General features: G+C 46.1%; 1 protein-coding gene across 3 annotated transcripts; it reads left to right on the top strand.

The window, feature by feature from the left end:
* The first annotated feature begins 665 nt into the window (after positions 1–665).
* Positions 666–16,205, top strand: LOC111142708 (maestro). Of its 3 annotated transcripts, XM_022495994.1 has the most exons (7): positions 666–776; positions 7,006–7,108; positions 8,715–8,861; positions 9,932–10,114; positions 12,590–12,745; positions 13,422–13,529; positions 15,877–16,205. In XM_022495994.1, the coding sequence occupies exons 2-7, from the start codon at positions 7,010–7,012 to the stop codon at positions 15,895–15,897; spliced, it is 714 nt and encodes a 237-aa protein (XP_022351702.1). In that variant the 5' UTR covers positions 666–776; positions 7,006–7,009; the 3' UTR covers positions 15,898–16,205. The 3 variants fall into 3 exon arrangements, with proteins under 3 accessions (XP_022351702.1, XP_022351701.1, XP_022351703.1); XM_022495993.1 differs by lacking the exons at positions 666–776; positions 15,877–16,205 and adding an exon at positions 13,866–13,919 and having other exon boundaries at positions 7,010–7,108; XM_022495995.1 differs by lacking the exons at positions 666–776; positions 12,590–12,745; positions 15,877–16,205 and adding an exon at positions 13,866–13,919 and having other exon boundaries at positions 7,010–7,108.
* The last annotated feature ends 399 nt before the right edge of the window (positions 16,206–16,604 follow it).

Here is a 16,604-nt window from a genome sequence, read left to right as displayed (position 1 = left end):
AATTAATTCCCAGTTTTCTTGTTTTGTTTTCCCAATAAATCAACAGTTTTGTTGAGAGTTTAAATCTGTCCTCGTAGCACCGATGGTGTTTGTGGCGCAGAAGGGGGCGTCAGCGTTAAAGCTGTAGCTGTGGGTGCACCAACGAATCACAGAGAAGCTGCTCCGCCTGGAACACAGTGTCCCATCCCTAGATTAATGCTGCTGAACTGGATTAGGGAAGGAGGCTTAGCAGCTGTGCGCGGAGCCTGGAACCCGTCCATTGAGTGATGCTGCCATCTAATGGTGTCATCGGGGAACTGCTCTGGGCAGAGCCCTTCATTTGGTGCAGGGGCAGAGCCTCGGAATTGCAGTCCTTTCTTTAAAAAGTGTGGGTGAGACCCGAACGGAGGGAAGAATAAGGGGGAAAAGACAGCAAGGGGAAGGGGGAACGACACCTCAGCACAGTCTGGGAAAGTAAAGGACACAAGTGATGCTTGCAACCACTAAGAACAATCTCGTCGGTATTCGAGCGCAATTCCCTCCCCCACCGCAATGCGGTCATCTAAACTTTCCCCCCCCCCCCCGCCCCCGCCCCCGCCCCGGGATTCTCACTTTCCAACACTCTGTGCTGACCCGTTATCCCGAAAAGATCTTCTTTCACCTTCTCATTCCCCTTCTTCTACGTTAGGAATTCAGGGCTGGGAAAATTGAGCCTAGTCACCCCACCTGGCGACCACAGCGGATCCGACCTGGGCTCCAGCCGCACCTGCAGCAGCTGACCACGTGACCTCCGCCAGGTAAGGGCCCCCGGGGCTCCCGGCAACCCGCCCAGCGCCCAGAGGAGGCCAAGGTCGATCGGGATATCCCGGGAGGTTTTGGAATGTCACTCGGGTCACTGACATCAGGGGCAGTTGACATTGTCTTTGTAAAACTGAAGTGGGCAATGTTGGCCATAAAGCCAATCTTTCTTCTGTTCGCAAACTATGTCAGTCCACCTCTGTCCAATAGGTAGATTATAGGTCATTATATCAAGTCATCAAAGAGCTTTAGGAAGCGGGAGGGGCACTGAAGGGGAGATGTTGGTGCCAACATGTGGACACAGCATGTCCTTCCCCAGCGAGCACGCAGGGCGCTGTCTGGGGACCGGACATCCGCCTTACACACGGTGACACCCTGCACGCGGAAGTACAGGTCATGGTCTCTGCTGTGTCCTTACTAGAGATTTGACCTGAGTTATTGACCTTACTCTAAGCATCATTTCTCTCTGTTCTAAAATGGACATAATTAAACTGACCTCTCAAGATTACTTCGAAGATTAAATCAAGTGCAAGAAAAGCCCCTTATTTGGGAGACTGGGACTGGATTAGAGAGAGCTAATGGAAGAGAGTCGTTAAAGCAGAGAATCAGAGAAGGCAATACACGCCTCACATAGTTTACCTTAAAATATAGACTTCCCTGGTCTTTAATGTAGAGCCATGGTCTTTTCTTTGAATATGGATCCACGAGCTGGTGGCTTTTGAGGCACACACATCATCTGTGAGTTCTGGTTTGAGTTTCATTCAGTGGAATAAAATCTGAAAGGCACCAGGGGAGACCCGTATAAAGTCGCTTCTGCACGGTCATTCAGATCCCAGTCATGGTTCCATGAAGACTCTTCCCCAGTGCTTACTGTCCACACCGTTTCTAAGTAGACAGCAAGGTTTGAGTAGCTTCTTGTTGTTGGATCTTTCCAAAACATTCCATTTTGCATTCATAGAAACAACTTCCTTTCTCTGTGTATTCATTTTTCATCAATTTCTTGAATGCTTAAATGCCACAGTTATGATAAGAAGTACAGGTGTCAGAAACTGGTTCTTGGTCAGCATAAAAGGAGAAGTGAGGAGTGGGCACCATCAGCCACACTCACTGGTTGGTGCAAGTCACGAGGGTATGGAAAACACGGTTCCCCTGGCAAGTTGGCTCAGCAGAGGTCAGCTGAAACGGTTTTCCCTGCAGTGTGGACAAAGTGCTAAATGTGGTACCTAGCATACACAGTGCCCAATATGTGGTAGCTGTTAATATTATTATGATGATTAATAAGGTCAGTATTGGGAGGGTTTTTAGAAATCTACCAGTTTTGGGGCACCCGGGTGGCTCAGTCGGTTAAGCACACGACTCTTGATTTCGGCTCAGGTCATGATCTCAGGGTCCTAAGATCGAGCCCTGCGTCAGGCTCAGCACTAGGCATGGAGCCTGCTGGAGATTCTTTCTCTCTGTCTGCCCCTTCCCCTCCTCCCCTCCTAAAAAAGAAAAAAGAGAAATCTAACAATTTCTTCCCCTTGTTTTACAGAAATGATCAAAGTGTTTTATAATTTTGGCCTTCATAATATACCTTTTGGCTTCACTGAATAAAAGGATTATTGACCATAAACCTAATATTTTGAGTCAGAAGGATTTAAAATTACAGAGGCATTTGGGAGTCAGCCTAAAGCACAAAGCAGTTTTCTAGGTCACCCTAAATCCATGTTTGTTCAGGAAGACCAGGAAAAATCACACCATGGTGATGAAGACAAGCTCCAGGCTTTCAGAAATAGTGAAAACCAGGGCACAAGGTATTAACACACCCAGGGAGGACTTCCTGGAGGAAGGATGCACACGGGGATGAACGAAACTATAAGCAGAGCCATGCCTTTGGCTTCGTTGTGGCCAGGTGGCCTCCCAGACTCCATCACACTGGCCTGGGCACCTGGGATGACCCTAGCAACCCACCAGAAAAACCTAACCCCTCAAAGCAAAGTGTGGGGGTGAGTGGGCTTTGCAGCTCCAGTTAGAACACTTAAGAAATCTTTGACTCCATAGGCCATGTTTAAAATCCTCCTCTCTGAGATCCTGCGTGACAACAGACGGAAATTGTCCTTTTGTTTGGCTGCATTGGGTCTAAGGGACTTACGGGTTGGAAAGGAGAAGAGAGGAGGACACCGCAGGCAGGAAGGAGGGCCTGTGGGTAGGAGGTGCGGCAAGCTCACATGCCACAAAACTCCGGGTGAGGGGCTCTGGGACCCCAAGCTAACTTTTATGTTTCTTTTTACTTTTAAGGGAACTTTTTATTTGGGAATAGTATCCAAGAAGAGGGTACAAATCATAGCCTGTATAGCTCAATGTGATTTTATCATGAAAGAAATTCAAGGAGCTTCACGAACACATGATGTCAATACTGTGTCCTCTGCGAAGACCCTGACACTCTCTCCTCTCTTATCCCCTTGGCCCCAGCTGCTTCTCTGACTTCTGGGGTCTCTCCCGATGTGTGGGGTATGTCAATTCTGGAGTTATTTAAGTTCCACTGTAGAGGCAGGGAGAAAAAAAAAAAAAGAAAGAAAAGGCAGTGCTGGGGTTGGGTCCTATGCCCTCTGAGATTCCGATCCAGTAACAATGAGGTAGGCCTGGGGTTAATACCCAGCACTGTGGGGGATTCTAATGTCGGAGGCTGGGCTGACATGGTGAGAAACGGCTTTGTTTTTCCTGCTCCAGAAATGGAGATGAGCCCTGACAAGCTGTGTGACCGAACTAGATCATAGTTCTCATCTTGTAATGAGAAGGTAGGGCGGTAGGAAGGGCTTGCTAGCAGAGGTGGTGAGCTAGATGCGGAGCCCCGGGCGTTTTCCTAACCTCATACCGAACCTACCAAGAACAGCACTCAGCCCTCACGGACCTAATTAGCACTGCGTGAGAGCCTCCCAGCACCTTAAATTTCGACCTGACTATGAAGAAGTGACGGGGCTGGATGCTTGGCCTTTGAAGCCTGGAACAGACGGTTTGGATAGCTAAACCTCTTCCCTGCTCTGCTAATCCCACAGGAGAAGTCCAGCGTAATGAACAGGGAACTGGCTCTGCTTTCTTTCTCCACGGAGAGAAGCCTCAGGTGTGATTTTCATGCATCAGAACGGAGATACCAGCTGTCTTATAAGGAGGCCCCCTTAGTGAACAGCCCCCAGCTCGACCATTTTCAGTTCCTTTACCCACAGCCAGGTGCTTGTCAGCTCTATCAGGAGCATTCAGCCCCGTGAGGTTCTACTGAAACAGAAGGTTGTGTGGAGAAGAGCCCCAAAAGAAACAGCCAAGCCTGTCTGGCGTCAGTGTGAATTTTAAAATCCCTTCATTTTGGAGAAGACTGGCATAGGAATAGTGTCGTTTCTTTCTCTTAATGCAGTGGTTTTCTAAGTGTGGTCCCCAGACCAGCAGCACGCCGGTATTCCCCGGGAGCTTGTTAGAGATGTGGATCTGGGGCCCTGCTTCAGACGCACAGAATCAGAAACTCTGGGGATCAGGGCTGGGAATCTGTGTTAGAACAAGTCCTCCGGGTGATTCTAGCCCATGTTCAGGTGTGAGAACTGCTGGCATTTAATGGAATGAAGAACTTATGGGAATGCCTTTATTCAAACAAAGAAAATATTGCTGATTGGTGGGGGTGATTTTTTTTCTGGGCTTTTGTTTGAGATCCCCATTGTGGTAGTGAGGGGAGCTCTGCTGACCAGAGATGAAGAAGAAAAAGAGCCTAGGGGGTGGAGAGGAAGAGGTGTTTTCATGGATCTCTCCAGTGTCTTCTGACCAAGAGAGCGACACCGGAACCCGCAGAGAGGGAGGGGCAAAGAGAGTGGAGAAACCACTCTCTTTGAACCTCCAGGTCAGAGTCAAATGTTCCAAGCTGTTTAACGGGGCTGGGTTTTGTCAGCTGCCCATGTTCAAATAAGTTTGCAATTCAAGTACAGTAAGTAGGGTGGCCAACATGTCCAGGTTTGCCTGACACCTCCCTGGTCTTAGCATGCAAAATCCCACATCCCAGGAACCCCCCCACCCCGGGGGGCCAGGCTCCAGTGTGTGTTTTTCTCCCACACCACCAGTCAAGTCTCCAATTCTCAGCAGATACCGACAGGGCGTCTCATAATTCAATTCATTTCTGACATCGGCAGGTGACCAATGACCAACCAGCTAGACCGGACGTTCCCTCAGTCCTCTCCTTGGGTTTGAGGAATTTGCCAGAACGGCTCACAGAAATCAGAGATACATTTTACTTACCGAGTCACCAGTTTATTATTAAAGGATATTATTCAGCAAAAGCCAGGTGGGAGATGCATAGGGTGACGTATGGGGAAAGGGTATAGAGCTGCTACACCCTGAGTGTGCCACTCTCCCCAGATCACCACGTGTTCAACAGCCCGGAAGCTCTCTGAACCCCAACCTTTCGGGGTTTTGTCGAGGCTTCATTTTACCTATGCACAGTTGATTCAATCACTGACTGTGGGTTGTCTCCAGCCCCTCCGGCCTCCCAACAGGAGGGGAGGGGACTGAAGTTTCCCGCCCTCCAGTCACAGGGTTCATCCCCCTGGCAACCAGCTTCACCCCCTGGTAAGAAAAGGCTTTCAGAAAGTCACCTCATTAACATGACAAAGACGCCCTGATCGCTGTAATCACTTGGGAAATTCTAACGGGTTTAGGAGCTCTGTGCCAGAAACAGGGAGAGAGACCAAGTATATATTTATTATAAGTCACCATACTGCGGGGCAAACCGAGGTGAATGGTCGGTACTCACCCTAGTTCAGTGACTGCCCATTGGAATTACTGGGTGAGCTTTAAGATTACTGATGGCGGGGCTCACCTCCAGAGATGGTGATAGACTTCGTCCCAGGCACCACCAGGACATCTGGGAGATGGAAAGTTCCTCAGGGGACTTTATTGTGGCTAGCGACCGACAACCCCTGCAGCTCCTTGTGTGTCATTTCTCCCACTAATTTTTTTTTTTTTAACCAAAACAAAAGTCAGTGGTTCTGATGAAGCGAGACTCCTACCACATACCACATACAAAAATGGACTCAAAATGGATCAACAATGTAAATATAAGAGCTAAACTCTAAAAAATCTTGGAAGAAAACATAGGGGAATTCTTCATGACTTTGGATCTGGCAATGGATTCTATTATCCTAGTTCAGACTAGTTTACACTAGTGTACTTCAACTCACACGGTAGATCAGCAATACTTTGTGAGCTGTATTTACTTATAATATATATTTTAAACAATATATACTGGCAGTGAAATTACAAAACTGTAGATATAAAATAAGAAGTATGGTTGCTCAGATTTCTACCCCACAGGCGATTTTTGTTAAAATCGCTTGGGCATTCTTCCCTGTTCTATGCACATGCAAGCATAGAGGTACAAATATGTTTCTCTTTCTCATACTAACAGCAGCATACTGATTTTCACTCAACAGCATGTTTTGGAGATCATTTTAGCATGGGTGGGTCTGCCCAATATTCTTTTTTTCCTTCCAAAAAATTATGTTTATTAACATGTTATCCATATGAATTTTTCTTTTTTTCAAGTATGTTTTTAGTATCCCCCCCCCCCCCGGTATTCTTCTCAATGACAGCATTGCGGTCATCTGTAGTTGTGTAGTTGTGATATATAGTTCTAACTTATTTATATTAAATAGTTAGTCACAACTATCAAAGGACATTATAGATTGTTCGCATTACAAAGTGGCAGTGCCTATCGTATACGTCTGTGTCTGGGTAAATGATGTGCCACTGTCTCTGTGGGGTCCAAGGGTGGCTGAAAGATATGTACATTTCAGAATTATAGGAGATGATATCAAGATCCCCTCTAAAACGAAGTACCAACTTACATTCTTGGGGAGCTTTTGAAAACACAGAGTTTCAGGCTACTTTTTACTTTAACTCATGAGAATCTGGGTGGGGCCCTGAACCTTTGTTTTATTTCCTTGGTGCTTCTGATATAAGAAGGCTCCGGGACAGAATGGGAGCCATGGGACGGACGGTCTGGGTGCCCCTGCTGCATTTCCTCCTGCTGTTTATCTACTGATGGGACAGCTGCGTCGCCTCACCAAGGGGACGGGGTCCTAAAGGACAGGCCTCAGGCATGTTGCTTCTCTGTGTTCTTACCCTGGCACCGTGTTTTGTATGACACTGCTTGTTGATGACAAGTCTTGGAAGAGTGTTTGTGGCTCATATGATGATTCTGTTTTCTTCTAGTTCCATGGATCAAACACAGAGAGGAATCCTGGGCCAGCCCGGGCCGGTCCCCACCACCCAGCCCAAGAAGAAAAGGACGTCAGTGATGTCTTTCTTTTCCAAGGTCTGTCACAAAATATTATGAACAGAGGTCCCTCCCCAACAACTACCTGTAACAGCGCCTGGTCTGCATCGGCTGTGGTCGCTCCACAGGCGCTTCTGGAAAAAGCTTGATGACGCTTCTCATAACACAGACCGCAGGTTCATAGGGTAACGAGACAAGCGGGGAGGAATTTAGTTTACTGCAAACTTAATCATAAAAGTATAGAAAGAGCTACAATGCATGCTGAGAAATAATGATGAGACCTGGTAATCACCCAAATACCGAATAGGACTGTGGGTCCAGTCTGCAGGCCCTTGTGCCCCAGGACGGTAAGGAGGTGGCTTTTCCTGGATCTTGTCTGGATTGTCTTTGTTCTGACATCAGCATATGTTGCTGTGTTGTATGAGGCACAGAACACTGTGCCCTGCCTGGTCTCATAGGCTCACCACAGAGGGGACCCGGTTCTAGCCCTGCAGTGACAGTTAGTCCCTGATGTGGCTTCCTGTGCTTGCCGCACGGTGTTTCCCATTTGCCTTACTTATGCATATCTGTTCCTAATCTTAGTTGCTCAGATATATGCATTCTGGGGTGGGACAGCCTTTAGGTGTCCTGAAATGTTTGTAGGTGTGCTTTGCTAGTCGGGCCAAATGCTCAAGAGGTTGAGGAAGACGAGCATTGAAAATTAACCCTTGGATGTAGTCACGTGGAGGTGGGGGAGGGGGGCATCAATCTGACTGCAGAAGGTTCAAGAGATAAAGGAGAGAGGAATTGGAGGAAACAAGCGTAAACACATCTTTCAAGGTAGAGCAGGAAAGTGGGGAAGAGCTGGAGGAGGACGAAGGGTTGGGAAAATGCTTTTCTTTGAGATGGAAGCTGCCCAGCATTTCTCGTCCTGTGAAGGACCCCTGGTCTCAGCTCACATCAACTCTCTAAAGCCCCCTTTATTTTTTTTGTTAATGATTTTCTTTATTTATTTGACAGAGAGAGAGAGAGAGATAGCAAAAGAGAGCACAAATGGTGGGTGGGGAACCCAATGTGGGACTCAATCCCAGGACCTGGGGACCATGACCTGAACCCAAGGCAGACACTTAACTGACTGAAGGCGCCCCTGAAGCCCCCTTTCTTCTGAGCTCTAGCACACCCTCAGTGATCCTAGAGCACCTGTCCCCATATTCCCCCCAACCTACCTCAACACCAGCCCTGCATTATTTGTCTCTACCTAGTTCCTCTTCCACCCAAATTCTTCATTATGTAGATCAAACTAATGTATTTCCAGGAATAATCAGGTGGTTTTTAAAAAAAAGATTTTATTTATTTATTTGACAGAGAGACACAGCAAGAAAGGGAACACAAGCAGGGGGAGTGAGAGAGGGAGAAGCAGCCTCCCCCTGAGCAGGGACCCCGATGCGGGGCTCAATCCCAGGACCCTGGAATCATGACCTGAGCCAAAGGCAGTTGATTAATGACTGAGCCACCCAGGCACCCCAGATCAGGTGTCTTTAGGTGGAGAAAGAAGGGCTGAGTTGAGCAGGCCACACAGGATTTTCTTTAGAGGGAGGGATTGTGGTTGGAATAGGTATGACTCTGAACATTCCCCAGATCAATACATTTTTGACTTACTACACAGGTCTCTTGGTCACTGAGGTTCCAGAAGCGGGAGTCTCTGAAGAATGTGTTTTCCATCTTGGCAGAAAGAGCCCAGGACCCCAACGCTAAAAAGCGCCACATGGCAATGAGAGGCCTGGGAACCATGGCCTGTGAGACCCCTGACAAGGTAGGAGGGGAAGGTGGCACCCAACTGGCCTTCATGGCCTGGAGTCCCCAGGACCGGGAGACGGTGCTCCACGTACCAGTTATCCGCTGCTGTGCGACAGATCACCACAGACCTAGCATTCATCCTCTCGTAGTTCCCTTGGGTCAGGAGTTTAGGTACAGCATAACCGGGTTCTCTGCCCAGGATCTCACAAGGCTACCACCAAGGTGTGGGTCAGACTGCCTTCCTTTCTGAAGCCTGCGCTCTTCTTCCAAGCCTCTGTGGCCGTTGGAAGAATGCGGCTCCTTCTAGGTGTAGGACCGAGGTCCCTGCTCTCTTGCTGACCGGCCACCTCAACTCCTTGAGGCTCTTCTCCCACAGCATGTGAGCTTTCTTCTTCAAGGCCAGCAGGAGAGCTTCACCCGCTCATGCCTGCTCAGATGAACTCATGTAATGTGATACAACCATGGGAATGATATCCCATCCTTGTTGTCATATTCTAGAGGCTAGAAGAAAAGTCACTGCTTCCTTCCACATTCAGGAGAAGAAGACTGGACAAGGGTGTGACTCATTTGGGGTTATTTGGGGGATCTTCACACCTCAGTAGTATCAGCCTTGGGAAACAGAGTGGCAGATGGGATTAACACACACCTGGACATCACCCTCTTGGGTGAATTTAATTTATTTTTGAGTAATTTATGCCTGTGTAGTAAAAGATGTTTTCCCCACCTCTTTTAGCAACTGTCAACTTCAGTGATCATTTCATCTCACCCCCAATAAAAGTATCTGCTGTGCCCCAGAGGCCTAGATCATCCAGCCCACCACACTCCTTGATGCTCCCTTCCCGCCCTCATCTGCTCATAAGCCAAGCTCCAGACTGCTCTTCCTGTTGTTCTTCCAAGATTGAGCTGGATGTTGGGTCAGGTTAAGGGAAAGCATTTGTATTTCAATGAGTGTTGTTGCTGTAGTACCGGAAGAAAGCTGCGCTCTCAGTCCAAGTCCTAGGTTATTGGAGGATTAGAAGTAGGATTGCTTTTCAACTCGCAGGGAGCAATTTCTGGACTACTCATGCTTTTCAAACTTGTTAACAGGTGAGAAAATATAAGAAAATTGTCCTAGACCTGCTGGTGCATGGATTGTATGACCCTGTGAGTGCTGAAGTCATCCACGAGAGCTTGAAGACACTGACCATCATCTTGGGCAAGATCCAGGGGAAAAGTCTAGGCTCTTTCTTCGTAGACATCACTCTCCAGACCAGGACTTTATTAGATGATGTAAGTGAGACAATTTGGAAGAATTCTGGATTATTAAATTTGAGGTAGGATGAGATATATATGAGCCCTGGCTGGTGTGTTGCTCAGAGACCATGGTCTGTATTATTCACTTCTTTATTAAGAAATCATTGAGAGACTAGTATCATACTGGCAGTTATGGAAGACATATAAAGAAGGAGGAGTTTTTGTTGTTCTGGAGAAGTGAATATATATACACCGATGATGAATATGGTGATGAAGATGATGGTCAAGGTGATGGTAACAGTGCTGACATGTATTGAGTGCTCTGTTAAGGTGTGACGATAACACTAGTTAGTGTTTAGCGAGCCAGTACTGTGTGCCAGGCCCAGTGCTAGGCAGTTCTCGTGGGTTATCCCATAGAATCTTCTCAATAACCCTGTGAGGTAGGCACTATTATTATCTTCATTTTATAAATGAAGAAACCAAAGCACAGAGAAGTTAGGTGACTTGCCCGAGACTCATAGAACCAGTGAGCAGATATGACCCCAGACTTTCTGACTACAGGACCTGGGCTTTTCACTCACACGGGACAAGGTGGGCTAAGTAAAAAGTGCACTGATACGTTGTTTGCTCTGAAACTGTGGGGACTCTGAGATACCTTCCTTTCAATCTGACCAGTTAGCCTGCTGCAGACACACACACACACACACACACACACACACACCCTCTAACAGAGAGATAATACCTGTAGAATAGGAAACAGACCTACAGACCTTTTATTTACTCACAAAGCACCTTGCGTTAGTTCCCCACACTGAATTCTCCGGATGGACCTGAGCCACATGAGAGGAACAGAAACCTTGAAATTATGAAACTCAGAGTTTATATAGGAGCTTTTGACCCATTTGCCCCTCCTCCTGCTCAGAGAAACAGAAGAGACCTTTGCTCTGGAATGCAAACCAGTCATCTCTGTGGGTAGCGGGGAGAGGAAGGTCTCTACCTCCCTGGAATATAAACAAATATCTCCAGAGAGATGTCTAAATCTCTCTGCAGGTCCAATTTAATTTCCAGGTCTTGTTTGCCATGCAATCACTTTTTTATACCCAGATGAACTACAGTTTTTGACCAGAAAGCCCTGGGTGTATAGTAACCTGGAGATACTTGTGGAGAGTTGTTTCCTGACAGTGTGTATCTAGTGGATCTTGACTGCCCATCTCACCCTGTGCTCTCTCATGCATGTGTTCCCTGTCATATGATTGTCAGGCCCCAAGCAGGCCAAGCACCCATCTTATGTGTCTTGTACCTCTTAGAGTGGAAGGGTAGCAATGAATTGAATTATGCACATACACATACACACACACACACACACACACACCAGTAGAACAGTGAAGAAAGTGCACCACTAAAGCAATTTGTGTGAGTGTCCCATGTGCTAAAAAATATTTTTCAGTTCTTCATGAAATGGTCAGTGGTCTTTGGTCTTGCTGAGTGTCTGTGACCCCCAGTTCTAGGTGCTTCTTGCCCCTGAAGAGGCTCAGCCCAGCTCAGTTCCTCCTGGTTTGCCTGGAGATTTCATGGGACCAGGAAACACTGATATAAAATCCCTTCGCCAACAGTCAGGAGACTGGGTGCTACCCCGGTTCTTTGTCACCCAACAATGAGACTTCCACAAGTCACGGAAATGCCCTGAGCCTTGATCTATTCATCAGGAAAGGGAGATACTTGGACCAGACCTCTCACCTTGGAGAAGAATAAAGGACTGTACCCACTGAGACGACTTTAGAAACCATTCCGCTAACTAAAAAGAGGGAAAGTTGGCAAGGTGTCAGGAAAGAAACAATTGTTATTTCTACCACAGAAGCGAGAAATTCAGACCAGAAGTGAAGGAGATGCCCTAGTAGAAACACTGGGAATAATCAAAAGGAGATGGGTCAAATGAATTAAAATGCAGCTACCCTAAATTCCTTTAGGTAGTGACATGGGAAGAGCTCCCAGATAGATCATTTGATGAAAAATCAAAGTACCTGACAATGGGATGGTGTGCTTCTATTTGCCTAAAAATGTGAGAAAGGACTATATGATGCATATTTTATTCTTTTTCTTCTTAATCTTTTGGAGGGATACACACAAAATTTATAACTTTGTTCATTCACGGGAGGGAAATTGAGTGGCAGGCAGAAAGGCGTAAGAAGTAGACTTACTTTTGTTAATAAAATGAATTGATTATTTTGAAATTTGAACCATACAAATGTATTCTATCTCCAAAACTTTGAGTAATAAAGAACAGAGTTGGGAAGCTTGGATTAGCACAGTGATTCCCCCAGTCTGCTTGTCTTGTCCTCTGGAGAAGACAGTCGGTTAAGACTGTCGTTCAAGACAGCTAAGTGCTTTAGACTGGATCTTGTGATTCACACCCACCCATGCAACAAAGCACAAAGACTGGGATGTCCTCTGATGCAGTGGCCTTTTGGTCATGACCTGGGTTCTGTTGTTTTGTTCACCGGGGATCCACAGGAGAATGACAACCTGAGATACTCAGCCTTCGTCTTGTTTGGCCAATTGGCGGCCTTTGCTGGGCGGAAATGGAAGACATTTTTCACCAGCCAGGTCAAGCAGACTCAAGATTCCCTCCTGATACATTTACAGGACAGAAATCCGCAGGTTGCCAAGGTAAGTCTGTGAGAGTCCCACCGGCTGTGCTAAAGCTCTGGCCATTCCTAAAAGGGGCTGCGGTGGTGCCCTGTTGCGCTGAGCCGCTAGACCTCTTCCTGCCGGTTCCATTAGGGACACTCAGAAGTGTATCCATGGGGGGTGTCTGGGTGGCTCAGCGGGTTAAAGCCTCTGCCTTCAGCTCAGGTCATGATCCCAGAGTCCTGGGATCAAGCCCCGAGTCAGGCTCTCTGCTCAGCGGGGAGCCTGCTTCCTCCTCTCTCTCTGCCTGCCTCTTTACCTACTTGTGATCACTGTCTATCAAATAAATAAATAAAATCTTTTTTTAAAAAATGGTTAAAAAATAAATAAATTAGTGCACACAAGAGAGAGAGAGAGAAAGAGAAAGAGAGAGAGAGAGAATGAATTTGGGAATTTAGGAATCCAGAACTACTTTTGATGGGATGATAACTGGTGGTAAACTATAAAGTGTTGCTCTCCTCACCAGCCCCAACTTATAGACATGGTTATTTTAGAAGCAAAATCCTTTAAGGCTGACGTCTTCAGACTTTCTGGAAGTTACTTTCATACCCTCAGTGGCCCCCAGACCACAGATCCGGTGCAGTGCTCTTCCTCAGTTGGATTCTAAAACTCTCTAATGTTTTTGACAATAACATGGTAATATTATTTTTCTCAGGCTTGCAAAACAACATTTCGAGCCTGTTCTCCATATCTGAAAGAAAGAAAGGAAACCGGCTTCCAGACCGAAGAAGATCAAAGGAACCCTAAACTCTGCCGGCAACTGGTGAGAGAGAGAGGGTGGGAGAGAATTCTTCCAGAGGTCCCCGCCCTCCTGGTGTCAACCCAGAGGGTGGGCAGCCACACTTGGGCGTTACTCCCCATAAAAGAACTCAGGCCAATTGTGTTTCCCTTGTAACTAATCCGTCATGCAATGTAAATGACAAAACACCCAGAGGATTACACACAAAATCTATTGGCACTCTTAGTGTAGACCATTAGATGAACACAGGCCATGATCTGAGAGTCTGAAGACTGATGGTCCTCACGCTTTGCCTTTGACAACTGCCAAAGAGCTGTGTTGAACCCGTCCCTCACGAGCGCTTTTGCTGATTTCTTTCAGAGCCACTATCATCCAGAGCTCCTGCAGTTCTTCTATGCAAATAAGATTCTGTAAACACAGAGCCGCAGGGAAATTGTTCCAGTGAGCACCTTGCTGGGGGGCTGATAGTCCCCCCTCTTTTAACTCTTCGATGCTTCTGCTTGCCTCTTGGGATTGTAATAGAAAACGGGATGCTGGGAGAACAATTGATGGCAATTGCATGGAATTGTATGATTCTATCCGAAATAAATTCTCAATTGCTTTTATGTATCTCATTTCCTCCCCATGCAAATTTGATGAGAAGGTACCTGCTTTGTTGAAAACATTGAAAGCATATGTAGATTCGGTGCTTCTTGTTCTTTTTGCTGCTTAAGTTCGTCTCTGTCACCTATCTTGTATTTTTCATTTTATTTTTAATTTCTGAGGTTTAGGAGAATATTACCTCAAGTGATTTTTTTAATCTGTCATTGATACTTCGCAATTTGTTATGGATGACTTTATTGGCAGGATCTATTTAAAGTTGGTGAAAGGCCCAAGAAGGGGGTTTGGAGACTACCTTTAGCTTCTCATAATCTTCAACAGTCATTGCCTCCAGGATCATCACACAACACAAATCAATACAACACAAATCAATAAAGAGAAAAAAAATCTAGAAAGTGTGTGTTGAAAAACCTCAGGCTAACAGTAATGTATGGAATAATAAGTAACATTTATAGACAATGTTTATTGGACACTAAGCACTTTGCAAGTATTATTTAATACTTACAACAACCCTATGAGAAAGGTACTATTATTATCCTCATTTTCCAGGTGAGAAAAACTAAGGCACAGGGAAATTAAGACCCAGTGAGAGACGGAGCTGGAATTCAAGCCCGGACCGTCTGACTTCTAGAGCCCATATTCAATCACCATATGATTCTGCCTCAATGTAGAATAATTGACAGATGGATAGAAACGTAAAAAAAAAGACAAAACAAAACAAATTTTAAAAAACTCAGCTTCTGCTCTATTTAACTCAGTTAACTTTTGCTTTTATATGTACTAAGTACACATCTCTATTAATTTAATTGGTGGTCTAAGTATATATTTTTACTTGTCACCTCTTGGCTAATTATGTCAATTTTTTTGGCAGTCAATTCTAATTCTAGGAGGGATCACATGGCTCATGTAAAAAGTTTCAAGAAAAACCTCAGCCCCTCCTACTTTCCCTCCAACCAGTTTGCCTTCCAAGCTTTTCCTATAGAAATCCTGATATTATCACCAAACTTGGCATTCAGGCCATACGGGACGACTGTGTCCAGTTTGGGAAATGGAAAACACAAGTGGGTCATAAATGCTGCAGAGGGATCTTAATATTGTTCTGAAAACTGGGAACTTAATCTTCCGCTCTAGCTTTCCGGAGACGGGACTGTATAACACAGATGAGGGGTGTCTCCTAGGGGAGACAAGAATGTGGCAGATGGCAGAAGGGGAAGCAGGAACCAGGCATGAACGAATTTTCTTCCTTCCTATTTTGAGGCTGGGGTACCTGACCCAGGGACTCGGGAATGACAAAGACTCTGGAGCAGGTGGGATGGTTCTGAGCTGAGAGCCCTCTCCCTTCCCAGATGTTGCCCTGTTTGAAACTATGTTGTTGCAAGGTCCCAGTAGAATCTGATGCTTTCTGCTAAGCGATCAGTGAGTGGCCTGAGAAGTAATTGCATCTGGCCAGCATTCGACAAAGCTGGAGGTGGAATGGGGCAGGTAGGTTATGTGCACTAGAGCAGAGACATCTATGTACTTAATGCCCCTTAGTTGGATAAAATTGTGGAAGATGCTATTGAATTGGCTTTAAGATTTGTGGTGGACTGTTCACTTGGGTGGCCTCCAATGAATCATGTCTCCTAACACTCATGCCCTGTGTAGACCCTTCCCGTTGCATCTGGGCTGGCTTTGTGGCCCACTTTAACTATGAGAATGTGCTGGAAATACCAGTATGCCAATTTCAGGCTACTCTGTAAGAGCCCTGGCAGCTTCCTTTTTTGTGCTCCAGGTGAAGCCAGCCGCCATGTAAGATGCCAGATTACCAGGAACGAAGAAGAATGTCTGAGATCACCATTTTGGAGGAAAGACCAGGCTAACTGCATGGGATGCCATGTGGAGAGCTGAGGAACCCAATCCACAGTGAAGTCTGAGGTCCATACTCGTGACTCACGTTGGCTGTTCCAGCCAGACTCCGGCTGTCCACGTGACCCAGCTGACACCAGCTGTCTCAATGAAGCCCATCCCAAGTTGCAAAATTGTAAGCAAGTGAATCAAATGATTGCTGTTTTAAAGCGCTAACTTCTGGGATAGTTTGTCACTCGGCAATAAGTAACCAAAAGAGGTTCCTAATCACTAATTTTGTCATTTGGCCAGTTTTGTTTTGCTCTTAATAAGTCCTCTTTGAGTTTAAACTATATTTCTAGAAAGTTATATTATGATGGAATTCTGCGGTGAGAGCAAGGGATGCCTTTTTTTGGACCTTGTTGGACCTTTGGATGCCTTGTTCTCCTTTTTCTAACTCACCCTGTGCATCACAGCACCCAGCACGCAGCAGCTGATCCAGAAACATTTGCTCAATGACTAAATAGTTGCAAATTGTAGCAGGAACAGCGTCCAAAGTAGTTTGCTACTCTGGGCTCTTAGCCATGGGCTCACACTCTTCCTTTCCAGCTTTTTCTTCTGTTACTCTTTTTGCTTTAGCCAAGTTTGGCTCCTCTCTCTTTAAACCCTTCTCGG

Source organism: Enhydra lutris, unplaced genomic scaffold (genome assembly GCF_002288905.1).
Source record: "Enhydra lutris kenyoni isolate GAN:26980312 unplaced genomic scaffold, ASM228890v2 scaffoldscaffold8, whole genome shotgun sequence".
Taxonomy (NCBI): domain Eukaryota; kingdom Metazoa; phylum Chordata; class Mammalia; order Carnivora; family Mustelidae; genus Enhydra; species Enhydra lutris.
This window is presented reverse-complemented; position numbering and strand designations above follow the sequence as displayed.

Bases quoted from the DNA above. Each gene is read 5' to 3' on its own strand.
- LOC111142708 (XM_022495993.1), top strand. From the start codon at position 7,010: ATGGATCAAACACAGAGAGGAATCCTGGGCCAGCCCGGGCCGGTCCCC. The intron at 7,109-8,714 runs GTCTGTCACAAA...CTTACTACACAG, and splicing joins TGATGTCTTTCTTTTCCAAG to GTCTCTTGGTCACTGAGGTT. The intron at 13,530-13,865 runs GTGAGAGAGAGA...GATTTCTTTCAG, and splicing joins CTAAACTCTGCCGGCAACTG to AGCCACTATCATCCAGAGCT.